The sequence below is a fragment of the Tamandua tetradactyla genome, chromosome 24 (genome assembly GCF_023851605.1).
Source record: "Tamandua tetradactyla isolate mTamTet1 chromosome 24, mTamTet1.pri, whole genome shotgun sequence".
Lineage (NCBI taxonomy): Eukaryota > Metazoa > Chordata > Mammalia > Pilosa > Myrmecophagidae > Tamandua > Tamandua tetradactyla.
Window position 1 is genome coordinate 54,009,347 of NC_135350.1, and position 22,199 is coordinate 54,031,545.

Sequence of the window (22,199 nt, forward strand, 5' to 3'; positions counted from 1 at the left end):
GAGGCAGCCTAGGCCTGTGCTGAATTTTCCCCAGGACTGTCTTCAGTATGATGAAATAATGGAAAGGGAATAAGCAGGTGGAAAATTAGAATACGATTTCAGCTCCTGTAGTAAAGAACTTTTTCAGTTTCGCAGGCTTCATTTTAAAGTCAATAGTAAGCCTTATCCTGCCAAGAAGAAAATTTGTTTGTGAATAGGAAGACAAACGTGTAATTGTAATTGACATTAAATAGGAAACTATGTATAGGAAACGATCTTACATGAACTTTTACATTTGCTGTTTACTTTCAACAAACTTCCTGGTCAATCAAGAGTTTTTAAAATTGGCACCCATCCAGTTGAGGTTTCCTGATTTTTCTTGTAAAGGCAGAATATAAATTTTGCTTAAGAAGCATGAGCTCTTGAGTCACACAACTCTATCCCCAAATCTTAGTTCAGCTCCTTAGTAGCTAGCTCATGATTTTGAGCTAGCTGTTCCATAAGTGCCTTGTTGTGAAGCAGGGATGATGAGGTTCCTGCTTCATAAAAAAGGTATGTATGTGTTTAGCAGGGTGCATTTTCTGGAGAAAGAGAGTAGTAAATGTAGGCTACCATCATTACTGCCATTTATTTTTTTCATTTCACTTCACCAGTCAACCCTGTTACCCACTAACTAATCATTGGAAGGAATTAGTAGTCTCAGGTTTGTTAGATCTACCTAAGGCCTTTTCTGTGCTAAAGCCTTTTCTGTAGGCCATGCTTTTGTTGAACATTGCACCACTACACTGGATAAGTCACCAGGTATTGAGTAAGGAAATTGAATGCATCCTTATGATTCCATTTCTACTGAAATATTGTGTTATTTCAAACTCAAGGTCTAAAACGGAATTCAACATCCTGTCCTTATCCAACCACAGCCCCACCCCAATTTCATCAGAAATCACAGGAGTAGATCTGTTTTTCATAGCACTTAGGTACTTGACTATTGAGCTTTTTAGCCCTTTCCTTAATTACTAGTGGCCAAGTGAAGAATTTCAAGGAGGGAGTGATGAGCTCTTTAAGATTGACTTCTGAATTTGGCAAAGAGGATGCTGTTGGTGATCTTGATGATGAGTTTCAGTAGAGCGATGGAGATAAAGCCTCATTGAAGTAGGTTTGGGGGGAATGGGAGGAGATGAACTGGAGATAGTGCTTTTCTACTGTTCTTGGAGTTTTGCTGCAAGCAAGAGCAAAAAAGTTGAGGCTGTAGATGATGGGAGATAAGGGATCATAGGGTTTTTTTTTCTTTAAATTGGGAAACACTGCAGCATGTATATATAATCTTGGGACGATCTAGTAAAGTTAGAACATTTTATAATTCAGGGGGGAGAGGGGACCACTTTAGAAACACTGTCCTTGAGTAACCAAAGGGGGGATAGGATTTCATATATGAATTGATCATACATGAAAGCATGGACTGTAGACTTTTTGTAACGGAAGGCAGGGCAGAGTACAAGGTACATTTGCAAGTAGGTTGATAGAGTTTGTGGGAGGATGTGTAGATAATTCTCTTTTGATTACTTCTGTTTTCTTAGTAAAATAAGGAAAGCAGAAGTATAAGGAGGAGGGAATAGGTGTTAGAGGCTTGAAGAGAGCGAAGATGTAATCATCTAGGTCCTAGACTCTAGAAGGATGAGAATTTGCTAGGGTAATATGGTAGTAAGGGGCTGCTTTTATTAGTGCTTATCACTTCAAAGTGAGACCAGTCAGTTTGGTGGGAGGTGCTTTTTTCCTTGCCCTTTTCAGTTGCTTCTCTACAGGTTGTATAGAAGAGAGCTGTATTTAACCAGGATTGGGGTTTTGCTAGGTGAATATGTAGAGGGAAAGGACAGGGAGTTAGATTCGTTAGAAAGATAGGAGGTAGTGATTTGAGAATTTTGTTTTTGAAATTGAGATACAAAGAGGGTGCAGTTCTTTGTCTAGAGTAGCTGGCCAAATGATGAATGGACTTCTGGGATCCTTGAGGCCTTTTCAGGGGGTCTGAGTATTCCAAATATTTTTGTGTTAATATTAAGATTTTTTTTTCCAGTGTTAACATCTGTACTGATAGTGCAAAAGCAGTGATGAGTAAAGTTCTTGGCACCTTGCCACAATTCAAGGCAGTGGCAGTGAACTGTATATACCTGTAGTTGAAAGAAAGCCAGTTTCACTTACAAATGACATCAATGGAGCAATAAAATTATTAATTTTATCCAATCTCAACCCGTGAGTACAAACCTTTTTTAGTATTCTGTTTCATCAAGTACTTCAGCAAACTAAAATTCGATGGTTCTTTTGAGAAAGGCACTTTCTTGAGAAAGGTTGAGTTGTGATATGATCTAGTTGAACATTTTTTACTTCAAAGAGTTATGGTTATTTAGACTTGGGTAATCAGCAGACATTTTCTCAAAAAGAAAGGGAGACTGTCATTTTAAGGAAAACAATTGACAATATTTTTTCCAGTGATAAAATTTGTACTTTCACACAAAAATTAGAACTTTGGAAAATTTGTGTTATCTATTGTGAGTTTAAAAGCTTCTCAGTAACACAAACCTTTTTTGATGAGATGGGTAGTGATAGTAAAAAATATGATTTCTTGATATTGTGTGTTGGCCTGTAAACATTTGGAAGATCTTCTTAACTCAGATTTATGTATGGGTAAAAGATCCATTCAAAGTGCAAGCTAGACCAATGGATATTAATATAACAGAGGAAGAAAAGTTCATGATATGATTTCAGGTTCCAAGCTGCAACTAACTTTAAAAGTTTAAAATTTGTTGAGTTTTGGTATAGTATCAGAGAAGAATATCCATCATTATCAGAAAAAGCTTTTATTAAAATACTTTTCCCTTTTTCAATTACATATTTTTATTAGGCCAGAATTTCTTCACATGTTTCAACTGGAAACAACATAAGTGATTGAATTCAGAAGCAGATAAAAGAATCCATCTGATGTTTGGAAAATATAGTTGTTTTTCATTACAATATGTTATTTATATTGATATGTAATGAATTTGTTATTGTTATTTTTAAAAAAAGCAATAAATATTTAAGAAAATGTTACCAGTTTTAATTTGTAATATAATAAATGTAAATAGATACATTCCACATAAACAAATGCTTTGGGGAGTCCTGAGACCAAAACGTTTGAGAATCACTGTTCTACTGTATGACTGTGAGAATGTGTGGCTGAGGAGGATTGGGGAACAAGGCCATTGGAAATGAGAAAGTCAAGGAGCTGAAATTAAAGGGTACTGAAAGGATTATCAGTGTGGGTATAAATATCACTAAGAATTTGCACAGGAAAGGTGTTGGAGAGAGAAGGAGTGAACTATGTTATAGTAAGTCATGGCATAGGACGGGTTCAAAATGGATGGATCTTCAAGGTCACAGTACACTAGAAAGTATAGGTTAGCTCATTGGCCTAAAAACCTCTCGATGTACTTGGTCCCGTAAGCCAAACTGGTGTAAGAAAAAGACTCAACAACAGAATGTGGCTTTACAAGGATTTTTTCCATTTAGCAATTCCACAGTGAGCAATCCAGGTTGGTGATGAGGCTCTGTTCTATGTAGACACTTTGGGGACAAGTTGTTTTCCGTTATTATTTTGCCACATTTTAGGACATATGGTCGTCTGCATGATCCAAGATGGATTGTTGGCCATGTCTGAGTTACATCTGATGGAAAGGGAAAAGGGAGCTTTGAGGGAGAGGCATGCCCAATTTCTTAATGCTCAGTCCCAGAAGTGGCACTGATTTCTTCCGTTCATATATTGTTGATAAGAATGTAGGCTACAGCTAATAGCAAGGGATGCTTGGAACTGCATAGCTGGGCATACATGTGCTACAGCTAATAGCAAGGGATGCTTGGAACTGCATAGCTGGGCATACATGTGCCCAGGAAGGAAAGAATAGCTTTGGTGGACAATTGGCAGTCTTTTCCACTCTTGAAAACAGGACTGTCTCTTATATTTATTGCATCCTGTACAATATCAGGCAGATATTTGATTAATAAATACTAATTAGGGTGTTGTGACATTAGTTTTCATGTTAGGGAGTTCCTTTGTAATACTTTTTGTCTTTTTGGACAAAGCTTTGTTTAACTTGCTACAGAAATATAGATGTTCAAGGGAATAAATTCCAAATAAAATAGGTCTAGAAAAAGTGAAATGTTATGTTTTGGATCAGCTTACCAGTTAATCCTTTGGTGGTAATCTTTGACCTTGTTTCAAGAGGAGGAGGAGGAAATGTTCTTTTTGCATTGCTGCTTTGTCTTCTCTGGCTTCTTAAAACTTTTTTTCTCCCCTGGGTTAGGCACCTTGCTGTGACAAGCTGTATACTTGCCGATTATGTCATGATAACAGTGAAGATCATCAACTAGATCGCTTTAAAGTAAAAGAAGTGCAGTGCATAAACTGTGAAAAAATTCAACATGTAAGATTTTATGACATTTTTGTTTTTTTTCTATTTTTACTAAGTGGTTTGAAAAAATATTGCACGAGACTCCTTCAGCTCTTAGAGTAAGCAGTATCTTTGATTTCAAGCACTTAAAACTTGTGAAAATAAAACCGTATTCTTTAACATAAATTGTGGATATGCAAATAGTAATTCAAAATGTGCTACTAAAGTTCATTCCAATTTTTTTTTACACATCCCTATTTATAGGCTCAACAGAGTTGTGAAGAATGCAGCACTTTGTTTGGAGAATATTATTGCAATATATGCCATCTGTTTGACAAAGACAAGAAGCAGTATCATTGTGAAAACTGTGGAATTTGTAGGTACTGTATTTAAATGTCTTTTTCTAATTGCTTTTTATTAGTGCAATAATTTTTAAATCAACTTTATTGGGATATAATTTACATCTAATAAACTGCATTCATTTTAAGTGGCTAGTTCAATGAATTTTGGTAAATATACATTTGTGTTACCTATTGCCACAATCAAGATACAAAACATTTCCATAACCCTAAAAAGTTTCTTCATGCCCCTTTTTGCAATAATCATTTGAGTTGTGTATCAATTATTATGTGGCTATTTTTCATTTTATTTTTGGAATATGTATCAGCTATTATACAAGGTGTTTTATAGGCAACTGAGGTAGAAAATTGGGGTAGATTTTTCTTTTTTAAAAATCAATTTTCTTTCAATTACCAAAAAAAATACAACAAAGTAAAGATAGTAAAAATAAAATCTACAGTCCAGTCATGACAAACTTTTACTGATGTGTTGGTAAGAATTTTTTTCTTTCTAAAAATTCTGTAATACTTTATTTATACAAAAACATATTTAACATATATGTTTTAAAGTATAAAAATGCAATGAACAAGCCAGCCAGTTTAAGAAATAGAACCTTACCAATGCTGTGGAAACCCACGTGTTCTATTTCAGTCCTTTCTCCTTGTCCCCACTGTAGGTAACTACTGTCCAAAACTTTCTGAATTACTATTGCTTCTCTTTTATATAGCTTTTTAAATGTTTTTTTAAACTTTTTTAAAATTAAGGAAATATATATACAAAAAAACAATTTATTTCCAAGTACATTTTTTTTTTTAATTTAATTTAATTTATTTTTTACATGGGCAGGCACCGGAAATTGAACCCAGGTCCTCTGGCATGGCAGGTGAGCATTCTTGCCTGCTGAGCCACCGTGGCCCGCCCTTTCAAGTACATTTTAATAAGTAGTTATAGAACAGATTTTAAAGTTTTAGTATGGGTTACAGTTTCATGATTTTTTTGTCTCTCCTTCTAGCCACTCCAAGATACTGGAGACCAACAGAAATATCAATATAATGATTCAGCTGTTATACTGTTTGGTCTCTTTAAAAAACATATATACATAAAAGTAATACAATTCAAAGTTTATCACAACAGTTAGTTGTAGAAAATATTGCAGAGTTTGATATGGGTTGCAATTCCACAAGTTCAGGTTTTTATTTCTAGCAGCTCTAAGGTACTGGAGGCTAAAAGAAATATCAGTATTATGATTTAGCACTCATACTCATTTGTTAATCCTGACCTTCTCTATAGCTTCACCATCACCTTTGATCTTTCTCCTACTCTTTAGGGATATTTGGGCTATTCCCTTTCTAACTTTTTCATCTTGGAAGGCGCTGTTGATAATGTGGGATAGGGGGATGGAACTAGTTGATATTCTGGAAAGGCTGGCCCCTTTGTATTTCAGGATTTGTCCAGGGACCCATCTGGAGGTTGTAGGTTTTGGAGAGTTATCCTAGTGCATGAACCTTGTAGAACCTTATACAATGTCCTAGGTATTCTTTAGGATTGGCGGGAATGGTTTTGGTTGGGGTTTGCAAGTTATGATTGGTAGCAATTTCTAACTGAAGCATGTGTAAGAGTTGACCTACAATGTGGCCTCTTGACTCTATTTGAACTCTCTCAGCCACTGATACCATATTTGTTACACTTCTTTTTCCCCTTTTGTCAGGATGGCATTGTTGATCCCATGGTGCCAGGGCCAGGCTCATCCCTGGGAGTCATCTCCCACGCCACCAGGGAAGCTTTCATCTATGGATGTCATGTCCTACATAGGGGAGAGGGCAGTGGTTTCACTTGACAAGTTGGGCTTTGAGGAGAGATAGGCCACATATGAGCAGCAAAAGAGGTCTTCTGGAGGTGACTCTTAGGCATACCTATAGGTAGGCTAAGCTTCTGTGCTATATACATAAGCTTCACAAGAACAAGCCTCAAGATCAAGGGCTTCGCCTATTGATTTGGGTGTCCTTAATGTTTGGCACGGTATTCAGGGTTTCCCCAGTGGTAAAGTTTAATAGTTCCATAATTTTTTTCCCATCCCTCAAGGGACTTTGCCAATATCTTTTGATTATCTGCTTAATATACTCTGGGATATATCCATGCATTATATTAACCTATAAAGGATTAAAAGCTCTCATTCTTATTTTGGGTTCCCTATAGAATATGTTTTTGAGGAAGGACAACAAATATACCAAAAGATGCAGAAATCATAAAGAAACAGCTTTATGAGTTTTAACAAAGTGAACACACAACCCACATCGCCCACATCAAGAAATAGAACATCTGTAGCACTACAGTAGCCTCCCTTTTTTATTTCCACCCCAAGTCAATACACTGTACAAAATAATCACTATCCTGACTTTCTGGACTTCGTATAAATAAAATTATTTTGTTTCCAAAAATTTTGTCTACTTACATTTAAGGCATGTATCTTGTAAGTCACATACGGTTAAATCTTTTTCATCCTATTTTATAAAGACACTTGTCTTCTAATTAATTCATTGATTATTAATATAATTATATATTTGTGTTCAAATCTATAATTTTATTATTTTCCATTGCCTTAGTATTTGTCTATTTTCCTCTTCTTTCTTGCTTTTAGATTAATTAGCCATTTTTTGTCCCATTTTTCTTCCCTATAAACTTGTTATACATTCGTTCATTATTTTCTCAATGGTTATTTTAGAAATTGCGGCATATATTTTTGGTTTTAGGGTAAGATGTTTATCTCTTCCTGGACAATGCAAGAATCTTAAACACTAAAGATTTATATACTATTTTTGTCATGTATTTTAATTTGTGTATATTTTAAGCTCTCATAGGACATTGTTTTGGGCAGTCAGTATTCTTTTAGGTTTTCTCACATACTTACCTGTTCTCCTGCTCTTCATTCCTTTGCATCTTTGGCTTATTTTTAGAATTATTTTCCATCTGCCTGAAGAATTCTCTTTAGTATTACTTTTAATGAGGGTCTCCTGGTGACAAATTCTCTTTTTTGTCTCTTTAAAGATGTTTTAATTTTGCCTTCATTCTTGTAAGGTATCTTTGCTGGGAATTGCATTCTAAGTTGAGTTATTTTCCTTCAGCACTTTATCAGCCTTGCTAGTGGCCCATTGATTTTATTGATTTTTCTCAGAGAACCAACTTTTGGTTTTACTGATTCTTTCTATTGTTCTCTTATTCTCCCATTCATTTAACTCTACTTGAATCTTTGTTATTTCTCTTCTTCTATTTGATTTGGAGTTAGTTTGCTGTTCTTTCTCAAGTTCCTCCAGGTGAGCAGGTAAGTCCTCAATTTTTGCTCTATTTTTTTTTTTCTCATGGGCAGGCACCAGGAATTGAACCCATGTCTCTGGCATGGCAATCATCTTTTTTAATGTAAGTACTTAGGGCAATAAATTTCTCTCTCAGCACAGCCTTTGCCACATCCCATAAGTTCTGATATGTTGTTTTCTCGTTTTCATTTGTCTCCAGATAGCTACTGATTTCTCTAGCAATTTCTTCTCATAGCACTGTTTAGGGATGTGCAGATCCCTGTAGGGAAAAAAGTGGACTCGAATGTTGAGTTTATCTGAATGTCTTTCCCTTTTTTCTGGGATCTTAGCCCCAAGCTCTTAGATACTCTTTAAAACTTTCAACAGCATGTTTGTTTTTTTTTAAATCCAACCTTTGTGATTTTCAGTGGGGTTTTGGTTCTTACAAGCTACTCTATTGTTGTGGAAGTGAAAGGCACAATATTTGTTTAGCTTTGTTGATTTTAAAAATTATGTATATTCTTCTATGGCTTACTTTTTTTCACTGAGACTTATTTTTCCAGATTTATCCTGTTTGACTCATGAGCTCTAATTCATTTCACTGCTGTGTAATATAATGTATGTCAATTCTCCTCACAGCTTTTATACAGACAAGATAATCACTACATTTTATAGTTGATTTATTAACTTTCAAGTTATTGGGACTGCAAAATATACACTTCATCCTATCTGGTAAATCTTAAGGTTCTTGAGATCAGGTATTTTATTTGAAATCCCTATATCTGTGGGTGCCTTATATATGGTACGTACTCGTAATATATAGGCAATGTATCCTGCAAAGTGTTTTCAATATTATAATCCTCAGTGTACAAAGAGAATTGGTTACACCATTTGCCATCTAAGTCCAGTGGCTTTTTTATTTTTAATATTTCTAAGTCCTTTTATGAATAATGTACCGAACTAAGAACAAAGGTAGTTCTTAATTTTAATAAGAATTTAAATATTGCAAACAAAAATTTCGATTCCTTATTGTCCTAGTTTTGAAGATATGTGTATTTAGATTTGTGTGTCCTTTAAATGCAACCATTTACTCGTCAGTTTTTGTGCATGAATTTTGTAAAAAACTGATTCCATGTTATAGATATGTTTCTAACAGGTTTTAGCTTATACTTCTGGATCTTCTTGCACTTGTATCATCAATATACAATACAGGATTACAGATACATCACTTTAGGTTCTGGTTTATCTTGACGTGTGAACATGCACTGACAAACTCACTATTTTTGTAAATTTTGAGGGCTCCTAGTTTTATTGAAGAGATGGCCGTCATCTTTCTTCCTCTGTACTTGCAAATTTTTATTTTTAGATTTATAAATTCTTATTAGGATGATCCAGTGAATTTCTTTTTCATTTTTATACCATTGGTTTCCTTCCAAATGCTTTTTTTCCCTTTTATTAGTGAAGTTATTGGTTTACAGAAAAATCATGCATAAAATACAGAGTTCCCATAAACTACCTGTCTTAGTTTGCAAGCTACTGGAATGCAATATACCAGAACCGGAATGGCTTTTTAAAAGAGGAATTTAATAAATTACAGTTTTATAGTACCAAGCCTATAAAAATGTCCAAACTAAGTTATTCAGTAAAAGATACCTTAATTCAAGAAAGGCTCATAGGTCTGGATCAGCTCTGTCAGCTGGGTAGTTATGTGGCTGGCAGCTGCTGGTCCCTTGCTCCTGGGCTCCATTGCTTTCAGCCTTTGTTTCTGTGATGGGTCTTCACTTTGCTTCTCCAGGGCTAGCCTTCATCTCTTGGCATCCCTTGGCTCTTTCCAGGTTCTGGCTTGCTTAGCACTTCATGGTGATATCTGCTGGGCTCCAAGCATCTCCAGACATCTGTTTCTTTGTTTTTTAGGTGTCGGCATCTGTGCCAGTTCTGTTCTTAAGTTTCTGTTGGCTCTGTCATTTCTGACTCTCCCCAAATGTTTCCTCTTTTAAAGGATTCCAGTAAACTTATCAAGACGCACCTGGAATGGATGGATTCACATCTCCATCTAATCAAAAGGCCACATCACAATTGGGCATGTCACATTTCTGTGGAGATAATCTGATCAAAAGTTTCCACCTACAATATTGAATCAGGATTAAAAGAAACTGCTGCCTCCACAAGATTGAATCAGGATTAAAACATGGCCTTTCTGGGGGGACATAATATTTTCAAATTGGCACAGTATCCTGTTATTAACAACTTGCATTTTTGTAATACATTTGTTGCAATTGATAAAAGAACATTTTTATAGTTGTAATTGTACTCCATGGTTTAACTTAGGGTTCACTGTGTTGTACAGTCCTGTTGATTTTTTTTTTTTAAGTTTTATTCTACTAACATATGTACAACCTAAAATTACTCCTTCTAATCACATTCAAGTATATATATTTTAGTGCTGATAATTGTGTGCACAATGGTGTGCTGCCATCACCACCATCCATTACTAAAACTTCTCTGTCATTCCAAATAGAGATTTTGTACAGTTTAAGCATTAACTCCCCGTTCCCTAACATAACCTGGTCCATGGTAACCTATATTCTATGAATTTACTTGTTCAGATTATTTCATATTAGTGAGATCATAAAATATTTGCCATTTTTGTCTGGTTTATTTCACTCAACATGATGTCTTCAAAATTCATCCGTGATAAGTGATCACATGTATCTGAACTTCATTCCTTTTTACGGCTGGATAATACTCCACTGTATGTATATACCACATTTTGTTTACCCGTTCATTTAGTTAGTGGATACGTGGGGTACTTCCCTTTCTTGGCAATTGTGAATAATGCTGCTGTGAATATCAGTGTGCAAATATATGTTTAGTCCCTACTTTCAGTTCTTTTGAGTATATACTTAGAAGTGGGATGGTTGGATCCTATGGTAATTATATAGCTTTCTTAGGAGCTGTCAAACTCTCTTCCACAGTGGCTACGCTGGTGACATTTTACAATATCACCAGCAGTGAATTAGTGTTCCCATTTCTCCGCATCCTCTACAGTATTTGCAGTTTTCGTTTTTTTTTTTTTTCTTTGTGGTTTTGATATGCATTTCAACACGATAAAGGGCATCTATGTAAAACCCGCAACTAACGTCATACTAATGGTGAAAGACTTAAAACTTTCCCTTCAATGTCAGGGACAAGACAAGGATGCCTTTTTCTGTCCCACTGTTACTAAGTATTGTACTAGAAGTTCTAGCCAGAGCAATTAGGCAAGAAAGAGAAATAGAAAGTGTCCAAATTTGAAACGAAGAAGTAAAACTCCCCTGACTTGCAAATAACATGATCCTAAATTTGGAAAATCCTGAAAAATCCATGTCAAAAGTACAAGAACTCATAAATGAATTCCACAGAGTGGCAGCATGCAAGATCAACACCAGAAAGTCAGTAGCATTTCTATACACAAACAGTGAACAGATTGGAAGAAGAAATCAATATAAAAAAATTCCATTTATAATAGCACCTAAAAGAATCAAATATCTAGGGATAAATCAAAGCAAGGATGTAAAGGACTTAGGAAACTGCAAAACACTGCTAAAAGAAATCAAATAAGACCCATATAAATGGAAGGACGTTATATGTTCAAGGAATGCCAGACTAAGTGTTGTTAAAAATGTCAATTTTATGAAAGATGGAGGAATGCTATTACACATCTATTTAGCAAAATAGGATGATCCAGGTTCTTTTAACAAAAGATTGTGATTTGAAGTCCTACCTATTGAATGACTACCCTATATGAGAATGCCACATTTTCTTTTCTTTTTATTTTTAGGTTTTTTTTTTGCATAGGCAGGCACTGGGAATCGAACCCAGGTCTCTTGCACCACAGGTGAGAACTCTGCCAGTGAGCCACCATTGCCTGCCCCACATTTTCTTTTCATTCACTCACTTTATTGAGTGAGACGGCTCATCTATGATATCATACGAAAACTGAAAGTCTAAGATATTTATATTATCAATTTCACCATCATCATTAGTCTAGAGTAGTCTAGTTCTCAACTGGGTGCAATTTTTCCCCTGGGGGATTATTTGCCTGTGCCTAAAGGCATTTTTGGTTGTCTCAGCTGGTGGGAGAGTGCTACTGGCATCTAGTTAGTTGAAATATTAGTTTTCTGATTTATCCAAAGTTTCAGTCAGTTTTTTTCTATTTGCCATCATGGGTGAAAAATGAAAAATTCTGATTTCTTAACTGTGTTTAAGGAAAACCAGAAAAAAACAAAGGCTCTGAAGAAGTTCTCTCCAGTCTTTTTTATACCTTCCTAAAGATGATATAGTACCTTGAGCAGAAAGCTGAAAGATAGTGTAATAATGATGAATTAATTATAAACACCATCTAGATGTTTCTATCACATTTTTTTGTTTTCTGACATACTTTCTATTTTAGTCTTTGAGATATTTGGGAGTAATTGATGAGTAGTGATGAAAGAATTCCTAGGATGCTAAAACAGAAAAATGGTTCAAAATATAGGAAAAATAAGATCACCAAGCTCCTATATTGTATCTGATTTGCAAAAGGAATCAGTGGGCCAAATGGTAATTGCAAAATAGAAAGATTTCTACTAAAAATATAGGTAAATTTTTTCTTTGTCCTGGGAAGACCTCTAAAAGAGAATAAAAATCAGAAAATATTAATTTTTTTTTTCATGGGCAGGCACTAGGAATCGAACCTGGGTCTCCATTATGGCAGGCAAGAATTCTGCCTGCTGAGCCACGGTTGCCCTTAGTCTTTTAGAAATAGGCATGATCTAAAAAACTGGAACTACTGGACCCTGTAATATAGATATTAAATGAAAAAGTCTTTTGAAGTCATATAGGTTTCACAAATGTTGAATTTACTGTATTCCTTCTTAGAGCTTTTAGCTTGTTAATTGTGCAGTGTTAATTTCTGAAAATGCAGGGTTTCTCATACTTGTTCATAGGATTCTTTTCTGCAGTTAAAATATATGAAATAATTAAGAAATTTTCAAATAAAAATGTTTCATTCATTCATTTTATTTATATAAATTTGTAATACATTTATGTAAACTCATTTATATTTCATTCATCTATGTTATTGGGTGTTGTAAAATAATATGATTTGGGTTTTAGACATGATTCTGGTCACTTCAAATTGGTATTTTAAGAGGCATAATATTTGTTGTCCTTGCTCAAAGATCTTTGAAATGTCTGTTCTACAGCTGGTTTCAGTGAGTGCCTCTGGCACTGTGAAAATTCAACCCCTTTGAGGATATTCAGAACTCTGTCATCACATAGCTGTCTATTCATCATCATGGTAATTTCTTAGATCATTTGCATCAATTCAGAAAAAGAAAGCAGAAAATATGAAGTATGTAACAAGATAGATGGACTTTAAGGACATTATGCTGAGTGAGATTAGCCAGAAATGAAAGGACAAATACTGTATGGTCTCACTGATATGAACTGACATTAGTGAATGAACTTGGAAAACTGCAGTTGGTAACAGAGACCATCAGGAAATAGAAATAGGGTAGATGCTGGGTAATTGGAGCTGAAGGGATATAGATTGTACAACAGGACTGACTGTAAAAATTGATAAATGGATAGTACAGTACTGCCTAACTGCCGCGTCCGGCTCTTGAAGCCGAGTCAGGAGAGGGGCGTCGAGGTTGATTTAAGAAATCAGCACTCAGGAGACGAGTATGGTTCCATCACTCAGGGCTCCCTGCTTCTTGGGAGTGAGCTCTCTTTATTATTTTTTTCTTAGTAGTTCCCCATCTTAGTAGTAGTCTTATGTTTTCTTGCCTCCCTTTTGTATCCTCAGAGCTTCCCTTATCTAGCGGGTCACCACCCCCAGGTCACACCCGCTTCCTCTCTACCCCCTTGACAGGGGGCAATCTTCTCGGAAACTTCTGCATGCAGTATTCCAAGAGGTTTTACTCCCTCCGGCCCTGAGGGCAAACCACAATTGCAAATCAACTGGGACATCAGTTAACTGCTTGCTCAACGGAGCTTGTAAAAGAGCTTGCCCAATGTTAACCTCATGACTGCCTGCAACTTCTCACTGACAGGGGAAATAGGGGAATTACGTAATTCCCAGGCACAGATGTCCCTCTGGCCAGGAGGCAACACCTAACTGTAATACAACAATGTTCGAACACTGAATGAAGCGGAATGTGAGAATGTTGGAGGAGGCCTGGGGGCACAAATAAAATCAGAAGGAAAGATAGATGATAAAGACTGAGATGGTATAATCTAGGAATTTGTTTTCTTTCTTCAGTGCTCACACTTGGGGTGTAAGGACTAGGAAGTCACCACCTATTATGATTTGTAAGATATTTTCCTACATTTTCTTCTAGCAGTTTTATGGTCTTAGATCTAATGGTTAGGTCTCTGATACATTTTGAGTTAATTTTTGTATAGGGTGTGAGATATGGATCCTCTTTCATTCTTTTGCCTGTGGATATACTGTTCTCTAGGCACCATTTATTGAAGAGATTGTTCTGTTCCAGGTGAGCTGGCTTGACTGCCTTATCAAAGATCAGTTGTCCATAGATAAGAGGGTCTATATCTGAACACTCTCTTTGATTCCATTGGTCAATATATCTTTCTTTATGCTAGTACCATGCTGTTTTGACCACTGTAGCTTCGTAATTTGCCTTAAAGTCAGCTAGCGTGAGATCTCCAACTTCATTTTTCATTCTCAGGGTACTTTTTAGCTATTCGGGGATCCCTACCATTCCAGATAAATTTGGTTATTAGTTTTTCTATTTCTGAAAAGTAAGTTTTTGGGCTTTTAATTGGTATTGCATTGAATCTGTAAATCAAGTTAGGTAGAATTGACAACTATATTTAGTCTTCCAGTCCATGAACAGGGCATGTCCTTCCATTTATTTAGGTCTTCTGTGATTCCTTTTAACAATTTCTTGTAGTTTTCTCTGTATAGGTCTTTTGTCTCTTTAGTTAAATTTATTCCTAAATATTTTATTCTTTTGGTTGCAATTGTAAATGGAATTTTTTTCTTGATTTCCCCTTCAGATTGTTCATTACTGGTATATAGAAACACTACAGATTTTTGAGTGTTGATCTTGTAACCTGCCACTTTTTGAGTGTTGACCTTGTAACCTGCCACTTTATTAGCTTTAGTAGTTTTGCTGTGGGTTTTGGTTTTTTTTTTGACATATAATATCATATCATCTACAGACAGAGTTTTACTTCTTCCTCTCCAAATTGGATGCCTTGCATTTCTTTTTCTTGGCTAATTGTTTTGGCTAGAACTTCCAACACAATGTTGAATAACTGGTGATAGTGGACATCCTTATCTTGTTCTTGAACTTAGCGGGAAAGTTTTCAGTTTTTCTCCATTGTGGATGATGTTAACTGTGGGTTTTTCATATATTCTTGTTATCATGTTGAGGAAGTCCCCTTCTATTCCTATCCTTTGAAGTGTTTTCCACAGGAAAGGATGTTGAATTTTGTCAGATGCCTTTTCTGCATCAATTGAGATGATCATGTGGTTTTTCTGCTTTGATTTGTTGATACGGCGTATTACATTAATTGATTTTCTTATGTTGAACATCCTTGCATACCTGAGATGAATCCTACTTGATCATTGTATATAATTCTTTAAATGTGCTGCTGGATTCGATTTGCAAAAATTTTGTTGAGGATTTTTGCATCTATGTTCGTTAGAGAGACTGGTCTGTAGTTTTCTTTTCTTGTAATGTCTTTGTCTGGCTTTGGTATGAGGGTGATGTTGGCTTCGTAGAATGAGTTAGGTTGCTTTCCCTCCTCTTCAGTTTTTTTGAAGAGTTTGAGCAGGATTAGTACTAATTCTTTCTTGAATGTTTGGCAGAATTCACATGTGAAGCCATCTGGTCCTGGACTTCTCTTTATGGGGAGCTTTTTAATGACTGATTCAGTCTCTTTACTTGTGATTGATTTGTTGAGATCGTCTGTTTCTTCTCAAGTCAATGTTGGCTGTTCATGCCTTTCTAGGAAGTTGTCCATTTCATCTATATTGTTGAGTTCATTAGCATAATGTTGTTCATAGTATCCTCTCACTACCTGTTTTATTTCTGTGGGGTCAATAGTTATGTCTCCTCTTCCATTTCTGATTTTATTTATTTGCATCCTCTCTCTTCTGTTTGTCAACCTCGCTAAGGGTCCATCAATCTTAATTGATTTTCTCTTAGAGCCAACTTCTGGTTTTGTTGATTTTCTTGATTGTTTTCAATTTCATTTATTTCTGCTCTGATCTTCATTATTTCTTTCCTTTTGCTTTCTTTGGCGTTAGTTTTCTGTGCTTTCTCTGGTTCTTCTAAGTGGTCAGTTAATTCCTTGATTTTTGCTCAAGAAACAAGAAACTTTTTTGATATAGGTAGGCATTTAGGGCAGTAAATTTCCCTCTTAGCACTACCTTTGCTGCATCCCATAAGTTTTGATATGTTGTGTTTTCATTTTCATTTGCTTCAAGATATGAACTGATTTTTTCTTGTAATTTCTTCCTTGACACACTAGTTGTTTAAGAGTGCATTGTTGAACCTCCATATATTTGTGAATTTTCTGACCCTCTGCCTATTATTGATTTCAAACTTCATTCCTTTATGATCCGAGAAACTGTATGATTTCAGTCTTTTAAAATTTATTGAGACTTGCTTTGTGAACCAGCGTTATGGTCTGTTCTTGAGAATGATCCGTGAGCACTTGAGAAAAAGGTGTATCTTGCTCTTGTGGGGTGTAAGCTTCTGTAAATTTCCGTTAATTCTAGCTCATTTATTGTATTATTCAAATTCTCTTTCTTTATTGATCCTCTGTCTAGATATTCTGTCCATTGATGAGAGTGGGGAATTGAAGTCTCCAACTATTATGGTAGATGTGTCTGTTTCTCTTTTCACTATTTACCTCATGTATTTTGGAGCATTCTGTCTCTGTGCATAAATATTTATGATTGTTATGTCTTCCTGTTGAGTTGTTCCTTTTATTAATACACAGTGTCCTTCTTTGTCTCTTTTAATTGTTTTACATTTGAAGTCTAATTTGTTGGATAGTAGCGTATCTACTCCTGCTCTTTTCTGATTGCATGAAATATCTTTTCCCAACCTTTCACTTTCAACCTGTGTTTATCCTTGAGTCTAAGATGCATTTCCTGTAGACAGCATTTAGATGGGTCCTGTTTTTAAATTCATTCTGCCAGTCTGTGTCTTTTGATTGGGGAGTTTAATCCATTAACATTTAGTGTTATTACAGTACAGGCAGTACTTTCTTCTATCATTATGCCTTTTGGATTTTATATGTCATATCTAATTTTTCTTCTTTTTACCTTTACTGATAGTTTGCATTTCTACACTCTTCTCCTACTCTCGCTCTCTTGTCTTTTCCTATCTGTCTCTAGTGCTCCTTTTTGTATTTTTTGCAGAGCCGGTCTCTTGGTCAGAAATTCTCTCAGTGATTTTTATCTGAAAATGTTTTAATTTCTCCCTCATTTTTGAAGGACAGTTTTGCTGGATATAGAGCTCTTGGTTGGCTTTTTTTCTCTTTTGGTAAGTTAAATATATCATCCCACTGTCTTCTCACCTCCATGGTTTCTGCTGAAAAATCTATGCATAGTCTTATTGGGCTTCCCTTGTATGTGATGGATTGCTTTTCTCTTGCTGCGTTTAAGAGTCTCTCTTTCTCTTTGACCTCTGACATTCTGATTAGTAAGTGTCTTGGAGAACGCCTATTTGGATCTATTCTGTCTGTACGCTGTACTTCTTCGATCTGTAATTTTAAGTCTTTTATAAGAGTTGGGAAATTTTCAGTGATAATTTCCTCCATTAGTTTTTCTCCTCCTTTTCCCTTCTCTTCTCCTTCTGGGACACCCACAACACATATCTTCGTGTGCTTCATGTTGTCATTCAGTTCCCTGCATCCCTGCTCATATTTTCCCATTCTTTTCCCTATGTTTTCTTTTGCTTGTCAGATTTCAGATGTCACATCCTCCAGTTCACTAATCCTATCCTTCTGCCTTTTGAAATCTGACATTATAGGTTTCCATTGTTTTTTTCATCTCTTCTGTTGGGCTTTTCATTCCCATAAGTTCGGTGATTTGTTTTTCCAGACTTTCGATTTCTTTTTGTTCATTCCTTGCCTTCTTTTTTTTTTTAATTTTTTTTACACTTTTTTTTTATTAATTAAAAAAAGAATTAACAAAACAATTAGAAATCATTCCAATCTACATGTACAATCAGTAATTCTTAATAACATCACATAGTTGCATATTCATTCCTTGCCTTCTTTATGTCCTCCCTTAATTCACTGATTTGATTTTTGATGAGGTTTTCCATATCTGAACATTCTGCATTGTTTCAACTCCTGTATCTCATTTGAATTGTTGTTTTTTTCCTTTGACTGCGCCATATCTTCAGTTTTCCTGGTATGATTCATTATTTTTTGCTGGTGTCTAAGCATTCAATTACTTATTTAGTTTATTCTGGAGATTGTTTTAAATTTTTTTACCTAGGATTTTCTTGCTGGATGACTTTGTTGCATATCTGTTCTTTGACATTAGTTCAGCTCATTCTGAACCTCTAGCTTAGGTTTTTGTTTAACAGATCAGAATTTTTCAGTTCTTCTTTTCTCATTTCCTGTCCTGCCTGTATGGTGCCTTTTTTCCCCCATTAGGAGGGTCTGCTTAGGTATTATAGAACTCAGTCAGATTTTCCCAGACCAAATTGGCCTCCTCTCAGGAGGAGAATCACCTGCATCAGTTTTCTCTGAGGGTGGGACCCAGAAGGTTGAAAAGTTTTCCTATGAAGCCTCTAGACTCTGCGTTTTTCCTGTCCTACCCAGTATATGGCGCTTTTCTGCCTGTGGGTCCCACCAGCATAAGGTGATGGGATACCTTTAACTTCAGCTGACTCTCCCTGTTGGGGGCGTGGTTGAGTAGAGGAGAGGTTGTAGACTGGCTTTAATTGCTTCACTTTTCCAGACCCTGGTGTGTGAATTCCTTGAAGGAGGGAATCCACCTGAGCTGGGTTCCATCTCTCTCCCATGGAAGGCACAAGTCTCCAGACAAACACTCAAACAAGCTTAATTCTGCCTATGCATTCGGCAGTTGGAGCCTGAGAAGCCTTGCAACTGTATCCAAAGAGTAGTCAAGCTGTAGAAACACAGCTACAAAAAAGAAAAACAAAAATCCTTTTCAGAGCAGGACCCCCATTCCTCAGGTTTGCCAATCAAGAGCTTAAGTTATTATGTTGCTTCCTGTATCTTCACGTCCTATGTACCCCCTCCTTTCCTTCAAGTATTATTTGCTATCCCATCCAAAAACCTGTTTCTTTTTCTTCTTTTTTATTTTTCTGTCAGCCTTGCCCCCCCTCTGCGCCAGGGCAAAAACCAGGAACCTCTGCTTTGACTTCAGGTTCAGCTGAGCTGAGGGCCTATTTTTAGTAGTCAGAATTTATTAATTCTGCAATTGGAGCTTGGTGGCACTCAGCCCCTGCTGCTAGTAAATTCCCTTTCCTTTCCCCTTTGGAAAACAGCTTGTGGGGGAGGGGCACCAGCCACTGTGGTTTGGGGAAGTCATGGTTCTGGGTGGGCTCACAACCTGTCCAGCTGGTCCAGACTGGGGTACACTGTGTGTCAGATCACTGACATGGCCCCAGCAGCTGTTCTGTACTGTTCCTGGCTATTTGCTAGCTGCTCTGGAGGACGAACTAAATCCCACACTTTACTAAGCCACCATCTTGGCCCAGTCTCAGCCATTATTTTTTGAGATATTTTTTCTGTTGTTCCCCTTTCTGCCCCCACCTTTGGGATCTCCAACTACAGATATAGTAGATTGTTTGAAACTGTCTCAGGTTGCTTATGCTCTGTGCATTTTTTAAAATTCTTTTTTCTCTCTGTTTCTTGTTGGGTAATTCCTATACTGTGCCTTCACTAAGATTTTACTGATATTTGCCTAATCTTTTTTTTATGCAATGTCTAATATGCCATTAATCTCACCAGTATATTTTTCATCTCTAATAACTTTTAATATTCTTTTTTTCATTCTAACATCTGTGTCAGTTCTGGGTTGATTATGATTAAAGGAGTATTTTTTTCATTTGGGATTGTGCTTTCCTGCCTCTTTCGATGCCTGGTAATCATTGGTTGAATATTAGACATTGTGACTTCTGCCTTATTGGATGCTGGATATTTTTGTATTCCTATAAATCTTCTTGAGGTTTGTTTTGTGATATAGTTAAGTTGCTTGGAAACATCTGATCCTTTTGAGACTTGTTTTATTAGGTGAGTCTGGAGATGTGTTTATTCTAGAGCTAATTATTCTCCACAATTCTTCCAGAATACTCAAGTATGAGTTTTTTCCATTCTGGCTATTTGGGAGTAGGTACTGGCCATATGTGAGTGCCAAACACTTTTCCTTTTAATCCTTTTTGATGGTTCTTTCCCTGTCCTGGGGTAATTTCCTCCCCTACCTATGTCCTTATCTGTACTTTGCTAAACATTTGAGGGGATCCTCTTTGTAGCTCTCTCCTCTCTGCTACTGTGTCCTACTAGCTGCCTTGGTTTTCCTAAATTCTCAGCTTGTCTTCTCATCCAGGAAGTACTTGTTTCTCTACTTCAGTTCCTCCAACCGGTCCTGCTGCCTGGAAACTCTAGGCAATAAACTAGGTCAGTCATAGGGGTCACTTAATTTGTTTCCTGTCATTCACACATCATTGTCCTTTGCTGTCTGATATTCAGTGAGACTGTTGTTTTGTATGTTTTGTCTTTTTTTTTATATATATTTTTATTTTTTATTTTAATTTTTTTCTCTCTTATTTTATTTCTTTTTCTGTTGTCTTGCTTTCTTTTTCTAAATTGATGCAAATGTACTAAGAAATGATCATACATCTATGTGATGATATTAAGAATTACTGATTGTATATGTAGAATGGAATGTTTTGTCTTTTTTGATAGTTGCTTTAGGCGGGGAGGTTGATCTGGCCACTCTTAATCCACTTGAGCAGTAACTGAAGCCTCTCTGTAGGATTTTATTTATGGAACTTGACAGACTACTTCTAAAGTTCATTTGAAAAAGAAAATTCACAATAGTTTAAGCAAATTCTGAAAAGGAAGAACAACAAAGAGGGGATTGCCTTTCTGCATATCAAACATGATAAAGCAAAACATGATAATTCAAAGGATGTGCTCTTTGTGTAGAAAGAGATAAGCACATAAATGGAAAAACAATATAAGGACACACATATTTATACTTATTGTGTAACAAAAGTTGCATTTCAAGTCAGGGAAAAAGATATTAGGATAATTGATTGTCCATTTGAGAACCAAAAAACTTGATTCTTAAAACTCCATGTATTCATTAGCATATGAGTTTAGCATCATGTAACAAAACCCCTAAATAACAGTGGCTCAGAAAAGGTAGTTTATTTCTCATGAAAAATCTGAGCTATGTAATTAAACAGGAGTCCAGACACCTCTTATTTCATATTCTTTCTTTGCCCTGACATCTGTAGGGTAATTCTTCATTTACATGGTCTAAAATGGTTCATATTCTGGTCAGTGGAAAAGGGGGAAATTGATGAAGGGAAAGTTCACCCTTTCCTCCCAAGGGCACAACAAAAAATTTTCACTTATTTCTTCTGTGTGTGTAAATGGAAAATAGTCTTTATTCAGAACAGCTTTGTGCCTGGCTAAGCTTTATGTGGAAGAAGGGAAGAACAGAAACTTGGGGCAACTAATGTTTGGTCTCCTTCATCGTACATAATACATTTCAGATGAATTAAAGGAAAATATAAAATTAAAAGCTACAAGTATTAGATGTATACATAAGAGAATATATTTATGATCGATGGGTTACAAAAGTCTTTTCTAAACAATATGCAGAAAGCAGAAGCCACAAAGGAAATAGTTGATGGGTTTTTATTATGTAGAAATGAAAAATGGTTATATAGCAAAAGATGTAAACTAAGTTAAGATAGATGACAGACCAGGAAAAGTAGTTGTAATATATTAATGAAAATGATTGATATTCAGGTTATATACAAAGCTTCTTTAAATTGGTAAAAGATGAATACCTGTTAGAAAAATGGATAGAGCACAAAAACGGACAACATACAGAAGAAATGCAAATGCTTCATAAACATTAAAATATACTTCCTGTATCATAGTCTGATAAATG

The 22,199-nt window shown here is 35.8% G+C and overlaps 1 protein-coding gene across 1 annotated transcript in view; it reads left to right on the forward strand.

The window, feature by feature from the left end:
- Positions 1–22,199, forward strand: part of RCHY1 (ring finger and CHY zinc finger domain containing 1) — a 34,360-nt gene that overhangs the window by 853 nt on the left and 11,308 nt on the right. The window contains exons 2-3 of the mRNA XM_077143157.1: positions 4,311–4,430; positions 4,662–4,777. Of these exons, the coding sequence (XP_076999272.1) occupies positions 4,311–4,430; positions 4,662–4,777 (236 nt within the window). The remainder of the gene's footprint in view (positions 1–4,310; positions 4,431–4,661; positions 4,778–22,199) is intronic.